General features: G+C 46.1%; 1 protein-coding gene across 8 annotated transcripts in view; it reads right to left on the reverse strand.

Moving 5' to 3' along the window:
- The window catches only part of ASTN2 (astrotactin 2), a 1,111,474-nt gene that overhangs the window by 248,044 nt on the left and 839,674 nt on the right, over positions 1 to 23,756 (reverse strand). For all 8 annotated transcript variants that reach the window (XM_075560396.1, XM_075560395.1, XM_075560402.1 and 5 more), the window contains one exon: positions 4,944 to 5,209. In XM_075560396.1, coding sequence (XP_075416511.1) covers positions 4,944 to 5,209 — 266 coding nt within the window. The remainder of the gene's footprint in view (positions 1 to 4,943; positions 5,210 to 23,756) is intronic.

Raw genomic sequence — 23,756 nt, forward strand, 5'->3', positions numbered from 1 at the left:
CCTTTTTTTAGACCTCTGTAAATGCCCTTTGTCTCCTGGCTCTTTCCTCTATTTTCTTTGACTTTCCTCTTGTCCCACTATCATGCTCTGTCTTCATTTGGGTCTCAGTAATTCCGAATATGCTTGATATACGATAGATAGATGCATGGATTGTGATGAGTTTTACAAGCCCCCAATAAAATGATTTTAAAAAAAGAAGAAGTTGTAATACCAAAAGGTGGTATAATGATGGTGGTTGTGGTGGCAAGAGTGATGATTGATAGTTGTGGTGATAATAATGTAAAATATGGAAATATTAATGATTTATAATTTATTAGGGGGTCACAAGCATGGGAGGGGCAAAAAGAGGAGCTGATACGAAGGGCTTAAGTAGAAAGAAAATATTTTGGAAATGATGATGGCAACATATGTACAAGTGTGCATGATACAATGGATGTACAGATGGTTCTAAGAGCTGTAAAAGCCCCTAATAAAATGATTTCTTAATTAATAATAAATAAAAATGGAAGCTGGGGAGGCTTCATTGTTAATTATCTTTACATAATTGTCAGTGGGCATTCTCTTCCCAGTTTAAGCCAAGAAATGGGAACAGAGCAAACAAATCTGTCTGACTGAGAGAGGGGATCGATCAACTGGCAAGTCAGATGACCATACCGAGACCACCATTGCATATGGTTGTGCCAAGTGCTGCAGGAAACAGAAAGCTCACAGGATTCGAAGTCGGGACTGGAAAAGGCCTCAGAAAGAATCATCCCCATCCATCAAGCAATTTATAGTTTTCAATCATTGGTGGGTTTGTCTTTTAATTTTTCTAATTAAAAGCACAGTGAGGAAACTGGTCACCATCTATTTCCTAGGCAAAGAAACTGAGTCTTGACAAAATGAAGAATTGGGGGGGGGGGGGAGTCACATGAGTCAAATACAGATGTGGTGTTGTGACATAGAACAGTCACTCCTGATCCCTAGGCCTTAGTTTTGTTACCTGCAATAGAAATAGGTGGATATGTAAAATAAATAAGATATGATTTTATTATTCTGTACTCATAAATAACAGGTCACAGAATGCCTCTTCCAACCTGAAAATATATCCCTTGCATTTAGAGTCGGATTTATGTCTGGCCCTATTTCAAAGTCAAAGGGGACCGTATTTCTCCACTGTACCAATTAAGAGACTTCTTTGTGACTTTCAATCCTCCACAATTGCTTGGGCCATTTCCTTGAAATTAATTTTCTATGTGTACTACCTTAAACAAGAAATGTATTGCTACTAGGTTCCAATATATGCATGAGTTGGTTTATTCCAAGCGACCCATGTTTAAGCATGTGTCTGCACCTGTGGATGGCTGCAGACAAGTTCAGTAATACACTTGTCTTGGTCTTGTTGGGTCGCTTGGTACACAGCCACCCTGTAGGACCCTAATATGGTCTCTTGAAGTATAGCAACCCTTACGAACAGAGTACAACTGCCCTTTTTGGATTTCCAAGGCTGTAGATCTTTGAGGGAGCAGAAAGCCTCAGCTTTTCCCCACAGAACAGCTGGTGGCTTTGAACAGCTGACCTTCTGGTTAGCAGCCCCATGCATACCACCTTATACCACCAGAACTTGCAGATAAAGAAAGAAAGACCAAAAGAGTAAGGAAAAAAATAGTAAAGGCATCCCGTTCAGTACCGTCTAACAATCCAAGATGGGGTACAGTTTAGAGCCCAGCATTTCCAATTTTCTAGTTCTCCCAAAGAAAACCTACCAGTCCCAAACTTATTGTGAGAGGTACCATAATGGCTAGTTCATAAGTAAAATTACAATCAGTAAGAAGCAGAACTAAGATTCAAAACCTCCTCGTTCTCACTTTCACAATGGCAAAATTCTCTCCCTCACCTGGAGCCTCTGTTTTACGCACAAGCTAAATTAAAGACCATACAAAGTCATGTACATTAAATAGCAGTGGTAAAGTGCCGAGCAAGTCCTCTGGGTTTGGAGTGTGTAAGGGTCATCGACCAACAGGTGGAGGGGGAAGGTTTACACATGAATACAATTCTCCATGATAAATAATTTCCCTCTGCATTGTTTATTCAAAACCAAAGTCCAAAGTATAATTGAGGGATCATTCCAGCTAAGCTGGAAAGCATCATCTTTTCCCATGGATTTACCGAGTCAAGCCCGAAGGCATGCCACTCATCCAGGGAAACAGTATCCAACAGTGCCCGATGCCATCCAGTGTACACCCTGCTTCCAAAGCCAAGGGCACAGCCGCTTCGCAAGCATCCACTCAGTCCTCCCTCCCTTCCCTGAGACTCACTCCCCGTGGCAGGAAATGGGTCTCAGGGGCAACTGCGTTCCTCAAATAACCGAAAGAGCCAAGGGTGCTCAGATGGAAGAAGAATGGCTCTATTCTGAGCCGAAAGCTCTCTAGGAACTGTGTGATTTCACCTCCTATATGCCTGGTCCCCAGATGAGTTATTATAAAGGAAATGCCCCTAAACACCCTCCTTTCTTTTGAAAAAGAAAATAAACTTGTCAAACGTCTCTCCATGTTTCCCATAGAGTTCCTCAGAACTCTCCATACTAGCCTCGCGGGTTTCACCCAGTCCTTCAAAGGGGACACATGGGCTCCTTTGTCAGGCATGCCCAGGGATTGGGCCTTCCATGTGGGTTGCACCCACGCTTCTCCTCCCACAAGCGAGTCCTCCACATGCACTTGATGCACGTGGGTCTGAAAGAGTCGGTGTACACATCAGCTCTTTAAGGGAGCCTCCTTTGCCCCACAGGACCTGCTAACTCCATTCAATGCACTGTCCTGGACTTCTCCCTGAGACTTCATGGTCTGCGGCTACAACTTTGTGGAGTGACCTTGTTGGCATCCGCCTTCTCCGCAAACCTGTGAATTGCACGGCGATGAAAACCGTGTCCATTGGCCATCCTAACTTCACAGTGCGTAACATAGCGCTTGACGAGTAGCAAAACCTAAGAAAGTCATCCTCCCTGACCAAATAGCCACTCTATAGACAGGACGGGGTAGAACTTCCCTGTGCGTTTCTGAGACTGTAACTCTTTACGGGAGTAGAAAGTGCGGCCTTTCTCCCTGGCATAGAGCAAGAGCTTAAAAATACTCACTGAATAAATGAACGAATGAGCTCTTGCTTCCAGTTCTCCAGGTCTCCTGAAGGGAGAACGGTGACATCTAGTGGCCACTTTCACACTCTTGGGATTTCCCTAAGAACATGGCCTCAGAAAGACCCCTGTGGATTTCCAAAGAAGCAAATACTGTGGTCAGGCGGAAGGTAGTGGATCGCTACCCAGGGAAAAGCTGGCTCTTGGACAAAGAGAAAAGGAATGCTAGTCCGCTCGCTGTCACGCTTAACAAGGACACATCTCGCAAACGCCCTGGGACGCAAGCGTTACAGCTGAGAGGGTAGGTCAGCTGCAGGTCAGGAGAAACAGGACCAGGGCTGCAGGCCTTAGGGCCATCTCACATAGCAAGTGCATCCAGATCCTCAGGCACCAAGACAGAGACCACGTCTACACAGTCTCCGACGTGCTACAGTAGGTCCCTGACAGGCTGCCCAGCATCCACTCTTCAGTTTCCACAAGCCATTATCGCGTGTGCGCAGGTCTGTGTGTGTTGTCGACTTGGCTGTGACCGCAGTGACCTCCTGTCAAATAGAATGAAATGCCGCCTGCTCCTTTGTCAACCACACAATTGTTATGTTTCAGCCCATTGGTGCCTCTCCTATCTCAATCCATCTCCCGTGCCGGCTCTGGGTTACCAAGCATGACATCCTCTAGACCCTCCTGGTATCATGTTAAAAACCTTGCCATTTTCCCTTCTATGACCCATTCTGGCTTACTTCTGCCAACACAGAAGTAAATTTTGTGTCTATGAGAGGTTGCAAAAAGGTCATGGAAAAGCACCACTGTCAGAGAGAAAATGCTTTAAGAATGATGAGGGCAACGAATGCACAAATGTGCTTTACGGAATGGATGGATTGTGATAAGAGTTGTATGAGCCCCTAATAAAACTTCATCTAGTTGCATTTTCCATGAACTTTTAGAAAACCCTATGCATGTGTGCATGCACACACACACACATACATGCATACACAATTGTCTTGGAAAATCAATTAACGGTGGTTTTCCACAAACTCTTTGAAACTCTTTGAGTACACACACACACACACACACACTCAGATATATAAGGGAGCTTCCAATTTTTCATGGAGAAATGGACTTGAGCGATCCTGGAATTTTTCCATGAACTTTTCAGGGGTCCCTTTGCAGAATGGTTGTCAGCTTGGAGACCTCGGTACATCATTAGCTAGTTCATGGCTCAAGCTCATTGTTGAGCCTCTGTCGTGGAGCTTCTTTCATCCCCTCTGTTACCTAGTTTTATAGATTTAATACACTCTCCCAAGTACGCCATGCAAAACTCTAGCCCGCATGTGGAAGGTGGATGCCTCCTGCCTGTCCCCGGGCCGTTGCCCTGCTTCTGCATCACTTTGACTCCTATGTGTTCTCTTGCTCCTGCTGCTCCTTTTGATTGTCCCAACCATGGAGCAGTTCAGCATTCCGCTACTGATCAAAGCTTACGGGTTTGGACCCGAGCAGCGGCTCTGGGGGAGAAAACCTTGACTGTGTTCGCAACCAAAATGATCACCAAAAAGCTCTAGGGTGCAGTGTTCCTTTGTTGCATGGGGTCACGAGGAGTCAGAGCTGATTCGAAGGCCCTCAAGGACAGCAGCATCGTTGATCTGTATGGATCCCCTGGTGTGTGTATCCCGGTGTGTATGTGTGTATCCCGGTGTGTGTGTGTGTGTGTGCATCCCAGTGTGTGTGTGTGTGTGTGTGTGTGTGTGTGTGTGTGTGTGTGTGTGTGTGTTGTTGGAGGAGGAGTCTCCTCTTGGGGACCACACTCAGCTTGGATTAAGTGCCGGGCCAGGGCGCTCACCTCCTTGGTGCCGTTATCCTGGATGAGGGTGTAGAGTGGCATCACCCGGTTGATTTCCAGCAGCACTGGTGTCGGGCTCAGCTGCTCCTTGCCCGGCCGGCGACACAGGTGGCAGGTGGATGGGCACCGGCCCTTCTCCTCACAGCGAATCTCCACCCCTGAGATGAGCTGGTCATCTGATAGCATCTGGGCTGTCAACAGACCCGAGAGGTAGGTGATGAAGGGCATGGACTTCAGCTCCTTCTTGCTGCCCAGCTCCGTGGTTTCTGGAGAGGTGAGAAGGGAGATGCAGGAGAGGTAACATCATGGACATGCGCTAAGTAGCTGGTTACCTGCTGGGGGGGCAGAAGATGATAAATCAGTTTTTCTTTGTGCCTTCGAAAGAGGACTGGCCTCATGGTTCAGAGATCAAGAGGGTGCCTTGTTCTCCCTCAAACTCACTGCCTCATGCTCATGCTGACTCATCGCAACACTGGAAACCAGTTTAGAACTGCCCCGCTGAGTTTCCGAGGATGGGGTAGACCTGCTGCTGCCAGTTTATGAGACTGTCACTGTTTACAGGAGTAGAAAGCCCCATCTTTTCCCTGAGGAGCTAGATGGTGATTTTGAACTGCTGACTCTGTGGACCGCAGCCCAGTGTGTAACCACTATGACAACAGAGCTCCTTCTTGTTCTGCCATTCACTTTAAATATCCTCTTTCCTTCTCTGGCCTTCAGTTCTGACATGAGCAAAAATGGGCAGACTAGAAGATTCTCCAGCGGCCATGCAAGATGTAAAACAGAAAAGGGTCTTGTTTGCCCAACTCAAAAGCCTTTCCCTGTCAACTTACACAAACCTTGTGTTTCCTTTTATTTATATCTTATTGGTTTGTTTGTTTGTTGTGCATAAGTGTGGGTGTGTACATGTGTCTGTGTCCTCTAAACCTTGCTCCATGGGGAGGGAGGAGGAAAATGAGGAGCTGATGCCAAGGGCTTAAGTGGAGAGCAAATGTTTTGAGGATGATGAAGGCAATGAGTGTACAAATGTGCTTTACACAATTGATGTATGTATGGATTGTGATAAGAGTTGTATGAGCCCCTAATAAAATGATTAAAATAAATAAATAAAACCTTGCTCCAATCCTTTGTTTTCCACGAAGCTCCATATAACAGGGAAACAAGTTTTGGAGCGTTTCCATTTCAATTCCGTGTCTGCTTCACAATAGCTTTCCAACTTGGGGAATATCTCTTAATATCCAGGAACCTTTGGTGATTAATTCTGTAGAAGGGGGTGGGTAGTACCAAGCAAATTTGCCTGCTATGGATGATAAATGAGGCAGAAAGGGGTCGAGCAATCTGGAAAAGCATAGATGTGTAGGAAATGATTTCTTTCCTTGATGGCCTGTTACCTCGTTCACACTTGGTTTTGCGCCTTTCTTCGTGTGTACTCTGAGCTCGAAACCTTGATTGTACACTTCATCCTGTGCCTGCCTTTCTCAACCCATACAACTCATATTGCCCGGCTCTGTACCCCGCTCGCCCCATTCCTCTGGCCTAGAACAAGAGACTCCACCCTCACCCCCACCCCCACCTCCCACTGAACGTCTCCAGATATTCCCATTCATCAGGGCCCATGCCAATGCCAGTCATTTTGGCTAATCTTTCCTTTTTGCCCCAAGCCTCTTCTCTGATAAATATCTCTACTTAGGAGATCTCATCTCTCTAAACGTGATTTCCTTTCTCATGTTCTGTTCATCTCTACAACTTCAGGATAAGCTCCTGGGAACCAAGAACCATATTCCCACTCCTGATCTCCCTGCAGTGCCTAGCAGGGTGGGAGGAATGTACTTGAGATACAGCAAAGAGGAAGGTTGCGGACCTCTTAAAGGGCTGAGCCTCCTTCATGATCTGCTCTAGAGGTTCCCAAATTCCTCAGTGGGCAGAATCTAGGCACCCAGGAAGCATCTCATCTACCTGTAGAGAGCAGGAGGGAAACGGACAAGCAGAGCCCTAAGTCTCTATCTCAGCTTCAAATAAAGCAGTTCACTTATTGACTGGCCTTCTCTCTAAGATGCCCTTGGAAGAAAGGGTTCAACACCAAAAAGTTTGAAGGTACTATCTACAGACTAGCCACAGCTAAGGTCATCCTCAAGGATGGGCAGGGATAATCCATGTGCCAAACAAAATGCCTCTGTACTAAAGTGCAGAGCTTGGTCCAGATGGTGAAGCCAAGGGAAGATCCTGCCTCAGTGGAAGCAAGGGTCAGTCCTGGGCACTGAGGTCTAAGAGAGAAAGTCAGGCTGCCTCCTGTCTTTATTGTCGGCTTGCAGTGACATGCAGCTGATCTGGAAATGGGCTTGCCAATTAGAAATACAAATAAACGCAGCCTTCATTCATTACCCTCTGGGCCCTGGGGCCTGAGATCTGGGCTCCACCTTTTCTGTCTGGCTGTCAGCAAATGCTTATGAGCATCAGATCAAAGGCTCTGGATGAGGAAGACAAGGCGGATTCCAGCTAACCAATCCTTCAGAGGGATTAGCAAAGGGTAGTTACTAAAATAAACAAAACAAGGCTGTGAAGAAGGCATCTCCGCTGCTGGGAAGACAGCCTATATACAGACATGTCAAAAGAAGAAGACGATGACAAATTCTGGGAACTGCAGGCCAAAGCCATTGTGCTGCAGAAGGGTGACTTTGAGGCTTGGAGAATACAACCTCCAGGGCTAATAGGTCAAGGTCAAGCCAGAGCTGCAAGGGCGTTAGAGACCAGCTAGCCCACATTCTAGCCTAGGGGTCATACAACAATGACCCCAGAGGAAAGCTCTATGTTTCATCAGTGCTATACTGCACCCTGACCAGCCCATCTTCTCCCCACGACCCTTCTGTAAGGGGACGTCCAATTGCTTACTGATTGGCTTTGGTCCTCCACTCTGTACTACCCCCCTAATTTACGTTGCGATTTTTTTGTTCTATCTTACAAATCTGGATAGACCAGAGCATGTACATGGGTACAGATAAGAGCTGGAAACACAGGGAATATAGGACAGATAAACTCCTCAGGACCAATATTGAGAGTGGCCATACCTGGAGGGTAAGGGGGAGGTGGGGAGAAAAGGGACAAACCGATCACAATGACCTACCTATAACCCCCTCCCAGGGGGATGGACAACAGGCAAGGGGGTGGGGGGAGACATCAGACAGTGCAAGACATGAAAATAATAATAATAATAATCTTTAAATTATCAAGAGTTCATAGGGAAGGGAAGGAGTGGGAGGGAGGGGGGGGAAATGAGGAGCTGATACCAAGGGCTCAAGTAGAAAGAAAATGCTTTGAAAACAATGACAAAAAATGTACAAATATGTTTGAGACAATGGATAGATGTATGGACTGTGATAAGAGTTGTATGAGCCCCAAATAAAATGATTTAAAAAATAATAATAAATAAATAAATAAAACAATGACCCCACAGGCCAAATCTAGCATGCCTTTATAAAGAAAACTGTACTGGGATACAGCCACACACCCCATTTATACAGCTTCTACGTCTACAATGGTAGAGTTGAGTCCTCACTGCGGAGTTCTATAGCTCTTCAACCGGAAACTATTCATGAGCTAGCCCTTTACTAAAACAGACTGACGGCCTCTGCTCTAGCCCCACGGGGACAAAGGAGTAAATAGGAAGGCCACATCCAAGGCTGTACACAGAATATGCTAGTACGGTGAATGAGTTGAAATGAAATTTTTTAAAAGGGGGAGGGATCAAATAGGCCCTCAGTCCCCTTGGATTGTGAATTAAGAAAAGAAAATAGAGAGGGCAGCTTTTCTCCACAGAACATCGTTTCAGAAGCTGTTGAAAGAATACACTTTGGTAAATGCCAACTGTGTAGAACTCTCTCCATCTACGTAAGGAGCACTGTATCTCAAAGACTGTCTCAAGCCACCCAGTGAGTGAGCGGGTGCTATCAGCACATCTCCAGTCTTCTGACGGCCAATCTATCACTTAAAACGACTGTCCTTTCTGTGTTCAAGCACAGATGGCGTGCCCCTCCGCGCACCTTGCCATATGCACATAATTTAATTGGGAAGAAATGTAACCTGGTTGATGGGAGTAAAAATCCCCTTGATCAAATCAACAAAACAAAATCACAAATCTTGCTAGTCATCGAGTTTACGGTAAAGCTCTCCACGTAATGACTAAATGATCTGTAAATCTCGGCTGTCCTATCCAACATATTACTGTGGAAATTCTCAACAAGTGTGACTGAAGGTGGGGTCAGGTGGAAAGTACTCCACTAGCTAAAAGCCCAAAGGCCAGGCTGAAAGGTACCTTCAGCACCAAACACCACATTCCCAGCTGAATGTAGAGATTGATTTTGCAGTAGGAGGCTTAGAGGTGGGGTGGGGGGTGTCATCCGGCCTAGCATCATCTCTTAACAGGTGAAGAACCTGAAAGCTTAACAAGAGAAAAGACTTACCTCTAAGATGCAAGCACATGTATTAACAATAATCCTGCCCTAAATTATGAACGAGCAGAGTCATAGCAAGGAACCGTCCATTAGCCAGTCAGTCTATTATTCCCAGGTAGACATTACAATTGTGAAAGTTAATTACTTTTGAGTCAACTCCACCCTGTGGCTAGACTCATCTTAAAGGGCAAACCCTATGTTTCTTTCCTGCTTGAGACTCTTCGATGGCACCTGACAGCTCTTGGTACAAAGACCCAAAGTCCTTAACATGGCACGCTGGAGGCCCGGGCCTCCTCCAGCCGATCACTAGCTCACTCCCCTTCCCTCTCTTCCTTTCAGCTCCATTGACCTGTGCACTCTCGAGCACACCCTGTTTCCATTCTCTCCATCCTGGCACTTGCTCTTCCTTCTGCATAGAATGGTCCCCGTATCCCACACCCACACACTCACTGCCTTTGCCTGGCTAAGTTCCACCCATCCTTCAGACCTGACCTCCAAAGCCCGTTTTTCAGGAAGGCCTTCCTGCAAGGTCATCCCCATGTCACTTCTCCACATTAGTGTTGGCTATGAAGAATTCTCAAAGGAGCCCTGGTGCTGCTATGGGATAAGCATCAGGCTGCTAACTATAAGGTCTGTGCTTCAATCCCACCAGTTGATCCTTGGGAGAAATAAGAGGTTGTCTACTTGTGTAGATTTGCAGTCTTGGCAACCCTACAGAGGGCTGCCATGAGTTGGAATGGGCTCATTGGCAGTGGGTTCTTTGAGTATTACAAACTTTTGGGTACAAATTGCAAATGCCTCCTGGCATCCTGGTCTCTGTACCACTTGCTAATGTTGCAAGCCTATAAGCTCCCTGAATAAAAAAACAGGGGCATCTTGGCTGATGACCATACCGTTATATTGTGCCTGGGGTACAGTAACTGCACACAGTTTCCAGTGGCTCTTTGTTGAACAGGTACTGTACACGTACCCTGCCTGATCATCGTGCTGCGCTATCAAGGCATCGATGACTCTCACATCAGAAATGTATGAAGTTCAAGGATGAATGAACTCATCATGTCTTGTCATGAAGACACACTGTTTCCCTCGTTAACCTTCTCCAATGGAAAGTCATCAGACCGATCAACTTGCCAGATGTTCTGCCCTCCTTGACATTTTCAGATAGACCCTTGCTATTGAAGGAATGGCGAGTTAGGATAAAGCCAGCTGTCTGCAACCAGCCAGGGATAAAGAACATTTTTTAAGAGACTTATCCTCTGCTCACATTTCCCATCCCTCGGAACAAAGCTTCCAAATTAGGATCATGTCTGGTTTCAAGCCTAATTCAATTCCAATGACACTACAACCCATTCATTTGAGAACCTGTCAACTGAACTCTTTTTTCTCCTCCCAAATTCCTGCTGAGCATGATTTTGTTGCCACCAAAAAAAAAATTTTTTTTTTTTGTTTAAAACCTCAGTGGAAGTGATAACTCCCTGTTGGGAGGGCAGCCAGGGCTTTTCGGCAGGAGGTGATGGCACTACTTGCCCTCATTCAGAAAACAAAACCAAAGAGTCCGACTAAGGGCCTCTGGGAGAGCCAAGGCTGCGCGGATGTTTGTTCAGTGTTCAGCAGCAGTGCAGGGCGCTGCCTCCCTAGTCAGGCGGGCCTGCTTTAGCAATCGACTTGGACGTGAAGCATTTTAAAGGCTCCACAGGGACCAGAGGGACTCAAATTAGAAACATGGAGGGTGGAGGAAAGAGGGTGAGACTTTTATATCATAAAGAATGGCCTTTATTACAGCAATGGCCTCCCAGGAGTTGCTGAAACGGGATCATTTCTTAGGCAGAGTTACTGGCTCCTTCTGGAGAAAAGCAATTGCTCTGAAGTCTGACTCAAGGACCCACACAAATACCCTTCAAAGAGGGAAGGTGGCCAGCCTCATCAGCAAGGCCTGCCCCTCGCAGTGGTGCAATGTGAACTTTTCAGCAGCTTCCGCATCCAAAGCCAGCATGGCCAGCTATTGACGCTCTTTATAAATAACACCAGTCGCTGTTCAATCCGTTCCTGCTGTCAGTGATGCCGGGTGTGTCGGAGGAGAGTCATGCTGTATAGGATCGGCAATGGCTGGTTTAATTTTCTTTCTTTTTCCTTTCCTTTTTTATTTTTTGGTGTATGTGTGAGGGGATTCGATCACCAGGATTTTTGTCCAGGATGCCTCTGGGTGGTCTTGAACCTACAACCTTTGGGTTAGCAGCCAAGTGTGTTCACTATTTATACAACCTAAGAGACTTAGTTATTGGTAGGGATTAAATAGAGTGCTGCCTGGCTTAAGCACTTGATAACTATCAGCTGTGCTTGCTGCTGCTATAATAATTACTATTGCGGTTGTCATACTAGGACACAAAAATAGAAAAAGGCTGCTGAGACACAAAGACGACATCATGGAAAGGAAATCCCCAAGACTGGCCCTTCTATGTAGAACTGACAAAGGAGATGAGTCCTAACTAGTTTCACATTTCCAAAGACCACAGTTAGGACAAGGTTACAAACAAGGTCAGAGAAAAGAAGTTGCAGGGGAATCTCTTTGGCAGGCCTTACGGCTCTACCACGGTGGTTATGTGCTAACTGCAAGGTCAACCATTCAAAACCACCCACTACTCCTTGGGAGAAAGACAAGGCTTTCGATCCACACATAGTGACAGTCATGGAAACTCACGGGGGGCACTTCTTCCCTGCCCTGTGGGGTTGCGATGAGTTGGCATTGACTTGACCGCGGTGAGTTGGTTTTTCGGTTTTATTACCGAAGTTTAGAGATTAGAATCCACCAGCTGCTCCTGGAGAAAAGGATGAGGCTTCATGCTCCCATAAAGGTTTGCAAAGCCTCTGAAACACTATGTAGGGTTGCTATGCGTTAGAACCGTCTCGAGAGGTGGCCGAGATCACCATCGTGGTGGTCTCCAGAGTCCTCGGGGAGATTTACAGAGCGGCTCTCTAATCCCAGACTATGCCAGAACCCGAAGAGTGCCCCCAGAGACCTTAGGAGGTGTCCTTTGTGATTAGGAAGGCAGTGACCTAGTGTCTTATTCCACCCAGCAAGCTCTACCAGTCTGGGACGGCAGAATGGATGGGGCTGGAGCCCATGAAAGATTAGTCTAATTCCCACCGGTAACCAGAGTCAAGGATGCCTGGGTTGTCCCCATGGGGCAGATGTGGGTCAGATAAGGTGGCAAATGAGTTGGCCTGGGGCCACTTTAAGCCCTTCTGACAATGCATTCTAACAAAGGGGGAGGAGGGCCCACAGTCAAGGTGCCGTGAAATGAGCGGGCAGAGAAGCAGACCCTGGGAGAGGGGTGGGCGGCAGTCAGCAGGCAACCACGGAAAAAGTGCATCATCTCAGGTCTTGTGAGAAGCTCCCATCAACAGGAATCATGAAGACCCTATGGAACCCCCCCCCCCCAAGAGAGAACACCAGCTTTAAAATCTAACAGGACCAGAGAACACACAGCCAGCACACAAAGGAGCCACCAGCCCAAGCATGGCCCTCAGATTCTATACCATTCCTCCTTCCTTTTCCTTTGACACCGAGGAAGAGGAGGAAGACAGGAAAGGTGGGAAACAGAAGCCAACACCGTGCCACCTCCGAATACCAACACTGGGGTTGGGGGGGAAGGGGGCAGGGGGGACAAAGCAAAACAAAACAAAAACAATGAGGCCTGACTTGTCAGCTTGAGAGTTTCCTTAGAATCTTGGACGTGACTTGCTACTCGCCGTGTTCTGGCTGTCAGATACCATCATACTGGCTGACTCATAGTGACCCTGCACACAACAGAGTGAAACCCTCCCTGGCCCCTTGCCAGCCCTACAATCAGTCCTCGGCTTGAGCCCCTTGGCATATCATAACGCAGGGTCAATTCCACTCCTGGAGTAGCGTCTTTTCCATCTACCTTCTGCTTTACCAAGGCGGGCTCTCCAGGGACCTGCCTTCTCCTGATAACATGCTGAGAACATGTGAGGTAAAGTCTCTCTGTGTTAAAGGGCATCAATTCCTCTCTGACCTGCCTTGTTCATTGTCAGTGTTGTTGCACATACCAAACACCATCCCACTGGGATCGAGCCGATTCCGACTCCCGCAACTCTCTGTATGGTTTCTGAGACTTTGTAAATCCTTCCTCCACCCTCTGACCTTCCTGCGAGCAGCCTGGCACACACCCATCAGCACCAGCAGGGGTCCTTGGCGTGCACACAAGGTGATTAAAAATAGCATCCCTTGATTCAGGTATGTGACATCAAAGGGACATCTTTACTCTTTAACATTTTAAGGACTTTTTTGTTTTGTTTTGTAGATTTGCCCTGTGCCCTACTTCCTTTGATAACTTGACTGTCACTTTCATAGGTGTCCGTGTGGATCCCAGTAAGCACGAAACCCTTGACAAGTTCAACCTTTTCTCCATGTAATCTTACACTGCTCAACACACATGTGGGTGTGTCAAATCTTAGACTTGCTTCTGGGTAGATTTGAACCGCTGATTTAAAAAATGGCTACCAGCTTCCTGCAGGAGTTCTAGATTTTGAGATACAGAACACATGCCCTGTGCCATTCTTTACTCTCCTCGCCCATAAAAAAGATCAGGCTATTTTAATGCAGTGTTAGCTAGCCTGAGGTTGAGGCAGGGCACGTGGATGTTATTTAAACTAGCTTGTGCTGTACTACGTAATTAGGTCAAGTTATACTTCACATGGTGTCCTTTGATCCAAAGATATATTTAAACAGTGCAAATTACATGAATTTGGAATTTTCCTGAAGTAGCACTTCACCTTCCTTAGGAACTGAACAGGAAGCAGTTCCAATTTGTAATCTTAAAAAGGGTCCAGAGATAAGAGTTATTGTACAATAAATAAGGAGCCTCGGTGGCATAGTGGGTTATGTGTCTGACTTCTAATTACAAAATCAGCTATTCAAACCCACCAGCCACTCAGCGAGCAAAAGAGGAGACTTTGTTCCCATAAAGATTCAGAGCCTCAGAAAAGTACAGGAGAAGTTTCGCTCTGTCCTGTAAGGGGACTACAAGTTGTAATAGACTGACTGGCCGTGAGCTTGTACAATCAACAGAGATTCAAATGTTCTGAAACACAAAATGGGTCTGTCAGGGTTCACACTCCTTTATTAAAAACCAGAATTTCCCAGTCTTGTTATAAGATGGCACAACTCATCTACCTGTGCACAGAAACCCTTACAAGAAAAGTTAAACTTTTTCTTATATAGAAGTTTGGAGTCCATATAGCATCTGGGGTCTTAACAGCTTGAAGACAAACAAGCAGCCATCTAGCTGAGAATCAGCAAAGCCCACATGGAAGAAGTACACCAGCCTATGTGATCATGAGGTGTTGAGTGGACAAGGTATCAGGCATCATCAGAACAAAAAATTTTATCATGGTGAATGAGGGGGAGTGTGCAGTGGAGACCCAATGTAGACAATTGGACATCCCCTCACAGAGGGGTCACAGGGAAGAGATGAACCAGTCAGAGTGCAGTATAGCACTGATGAAACACATAACTTTCCTCTAGTTCTTTGGTGCTTCCTTCCCCCCACTATCATGACCTCAATTCTACCTCACAAAGCAGATTAGACCAGAACATGCACACTGCTACAGATAAGAGAGCCCGAAACACAGAGAATCCATGATAGATAAATACCTCCATCCCCCAGGGCCAACAAGGAGAATAGAGACACCAGGAGGATTAGGAGATGGTGGGGGGAAAAAGGGGGACTCGATCACAAGGATCAATCTAGAACCCTCCCCCAGGGGGACAAATAATGGAAAGATGGGTGAGGGGTGACAGAGGATGATTTAAGGTATAAAAATAATAATCTATAACTTATCAAGGATTTGTGAGGGAGGGCGGATGGAGGTGGAATGGGGAAAATGGGGAGCTGATATAAGGGGTTCAATGAGAAGAGAATTTTTTGAAAATGATGATGGCGGCATATGTGGCAATGTGCTTGACACACTGGATGAATGTATGGATTATGATAAGAGATTTAAGAGCATCCAATAAAAGTATTTAATTTAAAAAGAAGAAGAAGCTTGGCGTCAACTTCACTTCTGAAACACAACATGAATTATCCATCGTCTTCTACATATTAAAATGTGTTCTCAAATCCTTATAGTAGCTTTTGAAAAGAAAATTTTAGATCTTCAAAATATTTATGAAAATGGCTATAAAGCCTTGTATTGTCAACACTCTAAATTTCTCTTCCCCTCTCCTTCTCACAAGCTGTGTCCTGGTTTGGTAGTCCCCAATTTGTAGTGTCTCTCTATATTGCACAGCCTCCGATGGCCCCCCAAAATAAAAAAAAATGGCTGGCCCTTTAACTCCTAGTGACCCTATGGGACAGAGAAGAACTGCCCCTTTGGGTTTACAAATCATAAACCATTTAAAGGCTGCATAGTGTCCGGTGGGTTCATGTAACTGATCTTTTGATTGGCAGTTCCATGTGTAATGAACCAGGCATCATGAGTCGATGCACAGCTTCCCTTGTATGTCTGTTAATATCTAATCCTTTAAAAAATACTTTCAGCTTTTTGTCTTACCCTATGATTTGTGAGTCTGAATTATTCCAATAATTAAAAGTAGGTTGACAAATTAAATCATCAGTATAACGGAATAGCTGAAAATATATAACTGAACAGCATACAGTTTACAACAGGCATCGCGCATAAGGTACACTTTTGTTATTTTCAACATGCCACTTACATCACCATCGTCGTTGTCATCACAGTGACTCTTACATACATAGCTGGAGATAATGGGAAATTCAATCAGTCTGTCTCCCTCAGTATGCCGTGAGATCCCTAAGGGCTAAAACTATGGTTGGGTTTAATGACGATGTGCATTGGCAGCAGAGTTTACTGTCTGACCCAGTGTAGACAGTTTGCACGTGAATATCTAAAGACATGAATAGATTCATTGGGAATTTGCCGCCTCTCCCCCCTCAATTCCTTCCATTTATAAGGCACGGGCCACAGGTCAAGTCCACCGTCTCCACTTATCCCCGCAGTTCCATCCATGGATGGCCTGAAGCTTACTTCACTGAGGCACACGTAGTAGCTCAAGAGTGAGCTCGCATGTCTAAAGTCACACGGCTCGCAAGTGGCCCTGCTAGCCGAGCCCAGTTCTCCTGAGAAAGTGTCCACATCGATTTTCAGCCTTGCACAGTGAGTCATTTCTGTATAAGACACATGGTTTTCCCAGTTTCTGCCACTCCCAGACGGCACTCCCAGCCTCTCCCATCCTTTCAATGGGCTCCTACAATGATCCATTCATTCGTGGAGGGTAAGTTAAAGGTCACCTGGCCAGAAATCCCTGCAGCATGTCCTTGGCGCGAAGTTATCCTCCAGCACCTCCTTGGCTATTGCTAATGGAGGAACCGGGATTTTCTTGGTCCCCAGGCCCCTTCCAGGATGGTTGTGTTAAAGCTTGACTGGCTTCCCACCCAGGAACTCCATTTCTCTCCTAAGATTCTGAACCAGACCCAAAGTTCTACACACAATGCTCTTTAATTGGACCTTCTGTAGTACTCAGTCTGCTTCTTCCTGGGGGTTCTGCTACAATTAGCTAACTAATTGGTAGATAAATGATCTATGTCAAGGAGCTATGGAAACATTATTGAGGGGTATCTGGCATGGTGTGTGTTCACATGCGTGTGTGAGTGTGTGTGCGCGCGCGTGAACACACATATCTATTTTAAATAGAGGGGAGGAAAAGACACGTCTGAGAAGCTGCCACACTTCGGGAAGGAGAACTTCTCCTCTAACCGGGCTCTCCGTTTGCTTGGGTTTGAATTTGGGTTCTTTCATTTCTCAGCTGAGTGACCTTGGACAAGTTAATTTGCTTCTCTGAGATGCTCTTTCCTTACTTGTAAAATGTGGAGAATACTGAGACCTACGACTTGGATTTGGCGGACGATTAAAGAAGATCCGAGGCCCACGAGGAAGTTCCAGATTCTAGAGTACTAAGTAAAAAATCAGAGATCATTTGGTAAATCCCTTGTCCTTTCTTTTCACCTCAAAAACGATTTGAATGTTGGGTCTATGCGAATCTGTAACTCCTTCCTTGTAACCTATGTGGTCCTCACATCGCACTGCTGGGAATTTCTCCCCAGACTCTCCTGCCTCTGATGTACCCGAGTGCAGCAGACCAGAGCAGAACTGAACTGAATGCTGAATGCCCAACGTTCCTGAGCCAGATTCTGCATTTTCGGATTCTGAGCAAGTCACCCCACCTTCCTCACTTGCGCTTCCTCACCCGTCGAATGGGGGCAGGTTCTTCCGCGGGTTGCTATGGGAGATGCTGCTCTTAGTGACCGACACACACCAAGGGGTTTAAAGAAAGTTTGTAGGGAAATGGAAGGAAGAGAAAGCAGGATTTTCCCCGAAAGCAGGATTTTCCCCATGAACTTGTGAAGCCCTCTCGTGATTTCTCAATGTGTTCACACTCACCTTGCCAAGTAGGAATCGTTCCCCTCTCTTAGAGACCCCTAAGGGCGGAAAGTCATAAACTAGAACTTATAAGGGCGTATCTACATTCTGTGGGGTGGAAAGAGGACCCGGGATACCGCCCAGTGGCCAGGTGGCTGATCTCCTGGCTACAGTCAAGGGGCAGCCAGCCCTTACACATTTCCTTTAGCCCTGACATTCGCCACAGGAGACCAGGTAGGCTCGGCCAGTCCTGGGAGGCTGTAAAAGGATCATGTGTGAGCTCCTGCTGCCCTCTAGTGCCCGCTCAAGGTGATTGCTCTTAGGGAAAATCCCGATCCTTTCAAACCACAGAAGGATAGGCTGGACAATTTACCAGGAGCGGAGGGGAGCAAGGAGGATGAAATACCGACTTCACCATGACCCAAGGAAGGCTGGTGTGAGTGATGGAGGGAGTGCTAGCCTGGCGCTTGGAGGGAGGTCCTGTTCAATGCCAGGTTTGAGGATCGGTGCTCGGAGTGGAAATGGGAATGATGACATCTACCTATCCTAGTCGTCCTCCGGGACAGAGACACGAAGTTGAACGAGAAAAATCAGAACGAAGGGGAGACTCGACACATGACAGAGAGAAGTGTCACTGATGGGAAGAATCTTGAAGAACCAAGCAGATGAACTGTAAAATAGCAACAGTTTTGAATTTAAATTTGATCCAAACTAAGCATTAGAATGGTGCCTCTATGTACGTGTGAAAGCACGTGGAATGGGAATCTTTTCTTAATGTGTACCAAAATAAATAAATAAATGAGACACCTGGTCATGGACAAGCAATTTCTTCTTACTGTATCTCTGCTTTCCTGGGGCCCAAATGAGATGCAGACGAAACATGACAGAGTTGCTGAGAGAATCTGAGGTAGTGTGCCCCATTACAGAGACAACAGATTTCCATTCTTACTGTGACCATGACGAGGATTGTTGGAACCCCATCGCCTACTTTTGGAATGCAGGAAGATCCGCGCTTTACACAGGCAGACGCTGGAAAGGAAACGCAGAGATGCGAACCTCTACGCTTTGTGAAGCATAAGACATCATGGAGCTCCTTGAATACTCCCAGATATTCAAATATTATACTTTGGGGGCCAGAGCGTGGCAACAATTGAGGAACCAACAGTTCAGAGAGGTGACAGCTCAGGCTTCAAGTCCATTCCCACTCGTGGTGACCTTGCAGGGCAGAGTAGAACAGCCCCTTCAGCTTTCTGAGCCTTTACCTCTTGATGGGAGAAGGTATGCTCACCTTCTTCTGGCAGAGCAGCTGGTGGCTTCCAAGTTTCCAACTGCTGACCTTACCGGGAACAGCCCACCACACAACCCACTACACACCCAGTGCTTATTGGGAAGGCTGTGGCCTAAGCTCCTGTCTTGTCAAACGGACTACAGAAACATCGTTAATGGGAGCTTTGTCTACACTTCCCAGAGGCTCACTTTCTCCTCTATCTCAAAAACTGCTCTAAAGTTATCACTTTTGCACTAAAGCCTCGCTCCAACTTAAGAATAACTGGTCCTGGTCGATACTCACCTTCATGAAATGACCACTGAAGAGGAGGGTGCTACAGCAAAGTGTGGTGAAGAAAGCAGATGGTGCCCGGCTATCAATCAGAATCATGTCTGGGGTCTTAAAGGCTTGCAATCAAACAAGCAGCCGTCCAAGCGAGGACTCAACTAAGTCCACATGGAAGAAGCACACCAGCTTGCGTGATTCAAAGATGACAATTCCAAAATGTGGGCATCATCAGAAGAAAAGCATCAGAGCAAAAATTATGAATGTTGAGGAGGGTCTTTTCCTCTTATGCCTTCTTTGTATTTTTGTCTTTATACTATTTTTATTTTCATCCTTACCACCTTTGTGGGATTTTGTTTTCTGTCGGGTCTCCCAGCTGTGAAGCACAGAAGGAGGGGATGCACCATGATACTGATACAAGAGGATAGAGGGGAAGTGGGGGTGGGGACAGGTGACAGGGAGGGGAGGGGATGATTTGGGGAGTAAATGATGAAGGCGGAAAGGGGGCAGGCAGCACAGAAGGGATTGTGATTGTATAACTCACCTTTAAGCTGATTCAGTCATGGAGTGAAGGGGATGCTCTAAAATTGATGTGGTGATGATGGTACAATTCTCCTTGATATGACTGAATGATTGAGCTATTGAATTGTATGATATGCAAATTATGTGCCAATAAAACTGCTGGGGGTGGGTGGGAAGAGTTACCCCTTGAGGAAGAATTCTAAGCTTAGTTCTTCTTAATTCCTTTCTCATCCTTGCTATAACTAGGCTGGGAGGTGAGGAAGACAGCCCAAGAACAGTGGTCCTCAATCTTCCTAATGCTGCAACCCTTCCATACAGTTCCTCATGTGGTGGTGACCCCAGCCATAAAATTACGTGCGTTGCTACTTCATAACTGTCAGTTTGCTACTGTTATGAATCATAATGTAAATATCTGATATTCAGGGTGTATTTTCGTTGCTACAAATTGAACATAATTAAAATATAGTGATTAATAACAAAAACAATATGCCATTATATATTATGAAATATTTATTTCTAATTACAAATAAATGAAATTTTGTCTTGAGGCATGGTGTAGCCTGGGTAACTGTCTTCACATCGGGTACTCGTATGTGGGCGTATCTGCATGTGGGCAGACCTGGCTGGAGATGGATAGAGGAGCAGTGTCTCGGTTCCTAAGACCATCGAAAATATGTTTTCCGATGGTCTTAGGTGACCCCTGTAAATGGGTCCTTCAAACCCCAAAGGGGTCGTGACCCACAAGTTGAGAACCATTGGTCCAAGAGGGATTATTCCTGGCAGAGCTTGGGAAATTGGAGATGTCTTAAATGCAAAGACCTTGCTTTAGCTGAAGGTTCTCCAGCAGATGGCCCTGCATGGAGATGACCTTGAGGCAGTGGATGAGGCCAATAGGAAATTCGAGGCCACCCTAGGGTGGTCAGGGTGGAGTGGCCCTAGGGTGAGCACAGCTTGAGGCTGTAGAGGCTTTGATAAAAACAGCCAGCAAGAAATAAAGACCACCCTCAGACTGCTTTCCTAGGGGACTCACAGCCTGTAATCTCATCAAAATGGTGATAATATACAGATTAAATAGGTCTCCATTAGGCATTCTGAATGGCATTACCTTTAGAGAACAATTTTCAGGTAAGCTACTTCTCTGATGAGCTGCATGGAGCCCTGGTGGCTTCACGGTGACCTGCTGGGCTGCGTATTGGAGCTCCACTTCTGGGCACCCTGGTTTGCACAGAGCGGTGGACGGCAGCCAGGGGCCTCAAATCCCTCTTCAGAGTCCCCCATAGATTGAGTCACCCTTGAATGCTTTCTGATCATTAACCAAGGATGTAGGTAACCTTGCCCCAGGGCAGAATGCCCAGGAGAGTGGATTGCCTCCACCCCTCTCTGGCCGGTGCAGGGAGGGGCAGTCTCTCTCCTAGGAGCTTGCCTAGGTGTGTCCTTGATGGACATTCCAGTGCTGGGGATGATACAGTGAGTCGCATAGTCCTGAGTTTGGCCTATCAGTTTGACCTTAACTGCTTTGGTCAGAGGGCCCTGGACCAAACTTGTAAGCCCTCCTATCTAACATGTCCCGGTCATTGTCCCACACCAGCTTTTGTAGTCCCGCCTGTAACTGTGATGATCTGCCACCAGTCATGCTTTGGGGACAGTTTCCTTTGCCAACCCATGCGCATTGCTCTCCTGTCTCAATTGTGACCTCTGGGACGCCACTTCAACCTCACGTTGGTGGCCTCCCTCACCTGCCTGTGGTCTGTGTCTCTGGGTTGTCTTGGTCTCTTCTAAGATTTAGTGACTGTTCCCTTTAAACTATGATCAACTTGGGGGTCTCTTTTGTACCCTAAATGCACTCCTTACCAAGAGATCAGAAATTTGAAAACACCAGCCACAGACAGAAGAGGCTTAAAGAGCTAGAGTCTTGGAGCCCCCCAGGAGCAGTTCAATAGGGTGGCAATGAATACGCAGCCACTCAGAATCAGTGAACTTTTTTCTCCCCTGTACCTGAGGATAGGAGAGAGACTAGTGAACCCATCCACAAACAATATGAAGTTAAAGAACAAAAAAGGCTTGAAACCCATATGCAATTCCTGATGTTCTCTTTAAGGAAATCGATTAATGTTCTTCATAACGACAACTTTGCAGGCGCATGTTCCAAGCCAGCCAGAGACAATGAGGGGTAGGTCTCCATTCTTTTACAGCTGCTGGAGTGGACGCTGTCACGGTACAAATCCGTGACTCAGGAAGAGACCAACAATCCCCTTGACTGGTCACATGTAAGCATTTTTCCACGATGCTAAGCTGTCTCTCATTCTACTATGTTGCTAGAGATTCAGGTCTTGGCAATTAAACAGTCTGAAAACATTATGCACAATTTTTTATTGTTGCTCATGTCATCATAATGATTAACAAGAAGAGTCTTAGAATAGGAATCTATGGACCATTGATGGGGAATCTGTTGGGGAGACATGGTGTGTGTACACAGTGGAATACTGTGCACTTAACAAAATAAATGAGGACTGTTATATGCAGCACGGAGAAATTGCCATGCATTTTATTAAATGAAGGAAGCAAAAGGGAGAACAGTATTTATAGTGCTTTCTGTAAAAAGGGGGGAGTAGAAATATATTTTCTATGTGAAACATATACATAGTGTATTTCTTTAATAAGAAACATAGGATGCAAGGTAGTACCGACAAAGAGCACAGCTTTCCCCCAGATACTGGATGCTTCCTCCTCCCAACTACCATGATCCGAATTCTACCTTGCAGGGCTGGATAGGGCAGAGGTTGTACACTGGTACATATGAGGGCTGGAGGCACAGGGAATCCAGGGTGGATGATACCTTCAGGACCAAGGGTGTGAGGGGCGATGCTGGGAGAGTGTAGGGTGAGTGGGTTGGAAAGGGGGAACTGATTACAGGGATCCACATGTGACCTCCTCCCTGGGAGAGGGACGGCAGAGAAGGGGGGGAAGGGAGACTCCGGATAGAGCAAGATATGACAAAATAACGATGTATAAATTACACAGGGCACATGAGGGAGGGGGGAGCGGGGAGGGAGGGGGAAAAAAAAGAGGACCTGATGCAAAGGGCTTAAGTGGAGAGCAAATGCTTTGAGAATGATTGGGGCAGGGAATGTATGGATGTGCTTTATACAATGGATGTATGTATATGTATGGATTGTGATAAGAGTTGTATGAGTCCCTAACAAAATGTAAAAAAAGAAAAGGGAAAAAAAAAAGAAAGAAAAGAAAATGATTAGGGCAAAGAATGTACAGATGTGCTTTATACAATTGATGTATGTATATGTATGGACTGTGATAAGAGTTGTATGAGCCCCTAATCAAGCATTTTAAAAAAAAAGAAACATAGGATTAACCATAATTAATAAAAATGGTTTCTTACAGAAGGAAGAAGGAAACAGGGAAGAAGTATAGAGGAGAGAAGCCAAAAATACCCAGCCCACTGCCACCAAGCCCATTACAGCCAAAGTGACCTGGCACAAGGTTCCCGAGATGGTACATCTCTACAGAGACAGGCTCATCATTCTGCTGTGGGATAGCTGGTGGCTTCAACTGCCTACCTTGTCCTTACCTTGCCATTGAGGTCAGCTAAGAAAAACTGTAGGAAATTACTACAAGCTGGACTGCTGACCCACAGAGTTAGCAGTTCAAATTCCAAGGGAGAAAGAAGAGGCTTTCTGTTCCTGAATGGATTTATAGCCTTCAGAACCCAGAGAGAGACCTACACCCTGTCTCAGGTCAGTCCTATAGAGTCGTGAGACTTCGGAGTTGACTTGATGACAAGGAGACGCGTGCTTGTGGTTTTACCTTAATGGT

The sequence above is a fragment of the Tenrec ecaudatus genome, chromosome 10 (genome assembly GCF_050624435.1).
Source record: "Tenrec ecaudatus isolate mTenEca1 chromosome 10, mTenEca1.hap1, whole genome shotgun sequence".
NCBI classification, from domain to species: Eukaryota; Metazoa; Chordata; class Mammalia; order Afrosoricida; family Tenrecidae; genus Tenrec; species Tenrec ecaudatus.